At 45.3% G+C, this 5329-nt stretch overlaps 1 protein-coding gene across 1 annotated transcript in view; it reads right to left on the reverse strand.

Moving 5' to 3' along the window:
• The window catches only part of LOC113212670 (uncharacterized), a 37899-nt gene that overhangs the window by 22094 nt on the left and 10476 nt on the right, over window positions 1-5329 (reverse strand). Inside the window, exons 2-4 of the mRNA XM_026431473.2 lie at window positions 1753-2064; window positions 1418-1638; window positions 56-399 (exon numbers count right to left, since the gene is read on the reverse strand). Coding sequence (XP_026287258.1) covers window positions 56-399; window positions 1418-1638; window positions 1753-2064 — 877 coding nt within the window. The remainder of the gene's footprint in view (window positions 1-55; window positions 400-1417; window positions 1639-1752; window positions 2065-5329) is intronic.

Consider the following 5329-nt stretch of genomic DNA (forward strand, 5'->3'; position numbering starts at 1 on the left):
AAAAACTGGCTTGTCAGCCAGTCAGATCGCTTGGAGACCAAGCAGCCATCTTTACCGAGAGGAAGATCCTGAACGCGGCAGGCCAGGGACTGCAGCTCCGCGCACACACGCACGGTCCTCAGCACGTCCTTGGGAACAGAATCGTCCACGAATCTCAGGTGGCGCAGGGACGCGGCCGAGCCTCGCAGCAGGTCGTTCAACAAGCCGGTCATCCCAGCGGGCGACGTGTTGACGTCGCTGGACATCCACAAGGGATGGACGGTGAGGCGCCGCAGAGCCGGCAGACCAGAGGCCAGCTCTCCCCCGTAGCATATGTCAGAGTCCACGTGGAGGGTCAGTTGTTCTAGCCGCTTCAGCTTGGCCAGCGCGGCGCATGGAAGGTTCCTCAGTGGTCCGCCCCTGCACGTTCCACCACAAACACGTTCATTCTCAGCCCGCCACTGACATTTTGTAATTGGATGATAAAAGAACGTGTACAGCAATCCTTACAAAATTCAATATATTATTTTCTATATCATTAAAAGTATTATCCCTTTTAAGAAATAATCAGTGCATTGACAATTTCTCAGCTTAAACTGCTAAAAAAAATGTTTGGTCACCACGGCGGAAAAATTTTGTTGCCGTAACTAACATGGTGCTCAATCTGCCCCGTTCTATGGTTATGACTCAGGGAATAGATTGAACAGCATTTTAGTTACAGCAATTGCTGCCATTTGGGTAATCAAAGTGTTTTTCTCAGTGTAGGAAAAACAAAGTTTGTTAATTCTTCAAAAAGAAAGCAACTCTTATTTGGTTTGTCCAGTTGCTACATACTCAAATCTTATGAATATTTTTATTCAGGGCTTACTAAGTTCTCTAAACATACTCCGCTTACGCATCTTACAAAACTCCAGTAGGACCAAATTTCTTTATTCTGACATTCAAAAATGCGTAAGCACAGCATGTTTACAGAGCTCAAGAAGTCAGCTAAGAATAAAAATATTCATAGGATTTTCGTGTGTAATTCCGCTAGAAATAGACTAGAGTACACTCTAAATGTTCTCTCTTAGACCGTTACCGACATTACTCTAAGGGAACCTAGGCAAAAGTGAATGCCCGATTGCCCGATCATGCCCAAACTCGGTATATTTGTTTCTTATCTTTATAGATGATGACTGATGGGTACTTTAGGTACTTTGCTAACAAGCAACAAATTGAAACGTCCACTCGCTGGGACTTATGTCTTGTCAATGAAACAGGAAACAAACAAAATTGAAAATTGTTCTCTCTAACGAAACAATTTTGTCTGTCGTTGGTTGCGTGTAAATCCGTTTCCTAGTTATAGACAAAATTGTTCTTCTACGTTCGGAGCGGGTATCCTATTAATGTTTAGACAAACACGTATGAGTTTTAAGAGGGTAGTGCTCACTATACTCACCATGGCCATGAATTCACGAGGAGCAGTCGGCCCAGGGTAAGGACTCTAACTTCATTGCGGTGCTTGAGGATGAAGCCTAACACCAGCGCACGGTCTGACTCGTCGAACGACTCCAGAGGATCATTGATCCTCCCTATGCCACTGCCAGTGTCGTAATCTGGCTCAGGGAAATGGAATTCGGACACAGAAGCCTTGCAACGTTTCAGCGCCGACACAGTTACCTGTAAACAAAGAGTACTCTGCAATCCAAAGTGTGTAACAAGTATGCGCTTTTCGTTTTTCCTGAATAATTGAAAGTATCTCGAGTAGGCGGCTCAGCACGTGCAGTGCATTACCCTCTTTTCGAAGTCGCAGCTCCAGGGCCCGTTGCAGTAGTCGATCCAGTCAAAGGAGATGCTCCTCAGCAGCGGAGCGTGCAGGAGGACCCGCGCCGCTTCAAGCAGGTCGCCGTGCGTGTCCTCGTCGTCGTCACCCTCGGGGCCATGGTCGCAGCCGCCCAAACTCACTTCCACGCGCCGCCAGACGCGAGGGTCGCGAGAAAGCCGCCGCCAGCGCTTGCAGACCAGCGGGACAGCGTACAGCAGCACACGGCCGTCAGCGACGCGGCCCAGGATGAGCAGCAGCAGCTCGTCGGGCAAGGCGTCCATCTGCAGGGGTCGTAAATCGGTAAAGAGAAGTCAACTTTCGTGTGTTCGGTGTAAGGAGGGTCAAAATTTTACCTCCGCAAAGCTCATGGATCAAATGAAGCCACTTAGTTCTTTTTAGAATGAATTCTACAACTCCTAACTAGATGACGATGATGGGTTTTAGGAGTGCGACAATCCGTCCTGTGAAAGAGAAAAATCCCTTCTAAAGAAACGAGATTGCTCTTCTAAATTAAGAGCATCATGAGAGAACTCTCTCAGAAATTGAAAAGAAACCAAGTGCCTTCAAAAACAGTACCAAAGCCAAAATCCGATCTCCTTCGGGATAGGCCTGCACGATATCTAGATTTAGATATCGCGATACGATATTGACTCCATATCGTGCTTTGGGTGATACGATATATCGTCGATATATCGTACAAATATCGTCCAATATCGTTGTATCGTGATATCGTCCAATATCGTGGTATCGCGATATCGTCCCATATCGTGGTATCGCCCTGTATCGCGATATCGTCTAATATCGCGATATTACCCTGTTGCGCGATATCGTCTAATATCGTGTATCGTGGTATCGTCCCGTTTGAGGGTATCGTCTACACTACTTCTTTACAAAAGCCCTGTTCATTAACAGAAATATTAGCTGGTTGATGTGAGTACCCGTCAAGCAGTGCCGAAAATCTGTCACCACTCGATCACCCACACTGAACACCCGCTCAGACGGTACCGTGGTGCCCTGTATGCACAGGTATTTCCGCGCTAGTTTCGCCAGGAATGGGAGCCTAGACTCATGAAATTTCCACCAATCGAGTGGACACTTGTCTATTTCGAGTGGTAGGATTCTTTTTTTAATGCGCTTCCTCAGTATCGTGGTATCGTCCAATATCGTGGTATCGTGATATCGTTCAATATCGTGGTATCGTCTAATATCGTGGTATCGTGATAGCGTTTAATATCGTGGTATCGTCCAGTATCGTTGTTTTGTAAGATATCGTGGTATCGTCCAGTATCGTTGTTTATACGATATCGTGGTATCGCCATTATCGTGCATCGTCCGAGGGGTGGATAACTCCTGAATTGGGTGTACAAATTTCAAGAATTGAATTTGAATTAGCTTGAATTGAATTTGAATTGGACTGAATTGGTTTTGAATTGCTTTGAATTATTGCGATTTTATGTTACTGAATTAGCGTGAATTGGCTTGAATTGGCTTGATTTGAATGTAAATTGTCTCGCATTGGACTGTATTAGTTGATTTAGTTTTGAATTCGTTTGAATTAAATTGCATTGGTCTGAATTAGTTTGAATTGGTCAGAAATAGGGGTGTACACTTGGCAGGGGAGTTCGAGCGGTCGTCAACTCTCCTTGGCCGTGTACGGAGGAATATTGAATATTACAAGTAATGATAGTAATATTGAGCCAATTTTCAAGCTGTGACGTCATAATACTAGAAAAATGTGTAATATCGAGGTAATATTACCAGTAATATGGCTAATATTGGTGTAATATTTGAGGTAATATCAGTCCGTGTACGGAGGAATATCGAAGTTGACGACCCCTCGGGGGAGTTATCCACCCCTCGGCATCGTCTCATATCGTATCGTCTAACGGATCAATACGATATCGTCCCCCACGATATCGACCCATTATCGTATCGTCTACGATACATCGTGATATCGTGCAAGCCTATTTCGGAGCAGCTTAATGACAAATTACAAGCGACGAAAAAACAATTAGGCCCGCCCTTCCGGCAGGGGCAGGGCCTGACTGACTGGCCTGCCGGCGGCGATGGTAAGAACTTAATCCAATGATGTAACGAGCCTTCGGCCCGCTTAACCCCTTTGTCTTTAAAATTTGCCCCGTAGACACGAGAAAGGGATGTAACGGTGAAGCACCGCGACTACAACCCACCCTTCTTTGCCCAAGGAGCTCTACTTTGACGAGTTACCCCTTAGAAGAACCTAAACAAAAATAACTTTTTGGGCGAATATTTGAACTTTGGGTACCCCCATTCACACCCTTAGGGGTGGTTGCCAGGATTTGCCGTAGGCGTTTCGTTCTCTAGGAGTGAACATTAAGATACCCTGAAAATTTCAAGTCTCTAGCACATCTCCGTCTAGTGGAGACAGACACGAGCACTGTAAAAAGTTTTCGGACTAAAAACAGGAAAACCTAAGAACAAGAACAAACAAAATACATCGAACTTCTCGTGGAATCGTATCTATCAATGTAAGCGAAGAGTCCTGGAGGTCGAGGATGACATCTCAATACCCCACTTCGTTGGAGAAGATGTTCTTCTGTCCGACGGCCTTTGCCAAAGACTTAGAAGAAAAATTTGAACTTTCGAATGGCTTTCAGCAGCTAAGATCAGAAGAGAAAGCTGCACTGGAAATGCAAGTGTGTGAACGTCGGTCACTTGTAGGAAATGCTGTTTAATCGAGATAAATAACACCTCAGGGCATACAGAATAATTATAGTAAAAAGCATTTAACGTACACATACTTGTTTCCAAGACCATCCACAGTGATAATTACTCGAAAAATTTCACATTTATGCGGCAGGGGTCAAAATGACCCCTTCCGCGGTTCTAGGTATACGAAAATGTCAGCGGTTCTAGTGTTAAATTGACTTGAAAAAGAAAATTAAGGAAGCTCATTTCACTGTGGCATACTAAAACAAAGTTATCCATCATTATTTTGTTGTTATTGTGACCGAAAACCGTGACTTCATGTGGGGGTGGTGGTCGGGTGTGCAAGGCAAAGTTATAACAACTCTTTTTTTTCTATCGCTACTTTTAGCCTCGGCAGAGTGAATCGCTGATGTCACCACCATCTTCTCCAGCTACCTTCCCACCCCCAACTTGAAAATGAAACCCGCCGCCTTAGCTCGAGGGCAAGCCCGAGTCCGAGTCCATCTCCATCAGCGAGCCGATCGCGGTCTACTACTCCACCATGTCGGCCTGGCAGCCAGACTCGCTTCAGATGACCCTTGGACAAATGTGTGACCAACGCTGCCGCTTTTGCAAGTAATAAGCTGGCGAAAGGAGACTGACTTTCAGCCTATACCGGGGATCTCGAGAGACCCTTTGCAGGTGTTGGGAGGGTCGAGCCGAGCTACGGTGGACGGGGGTAAGCAACGGAGCGTTTTTTTTAGCAGATGATACCTTACAACCTTACACCTAAATATATCTAAACATAACTATACATGAGTAATGTAAGGTGTCATTGCTTTAACTCTCGATTAAGAAATATTAAAGAGAACGTATAGC

Source organism: Frankliniella occidentalis, unplaced genomic scaffold, assembly GCF_000697945.3.
Source record: "Frankliniella occidentalis isolate FOCC.00 unplaced genomic scaffold, Focc_3.1 Scaffold203, whole genome shotgun sequence".
Lineage (NCBI taxonomy): Eukaryota > Metazoa > Arthropoda > Insecta > Thysanoptera > Thripidae > Frankliniella > Frankliniella occidentalis.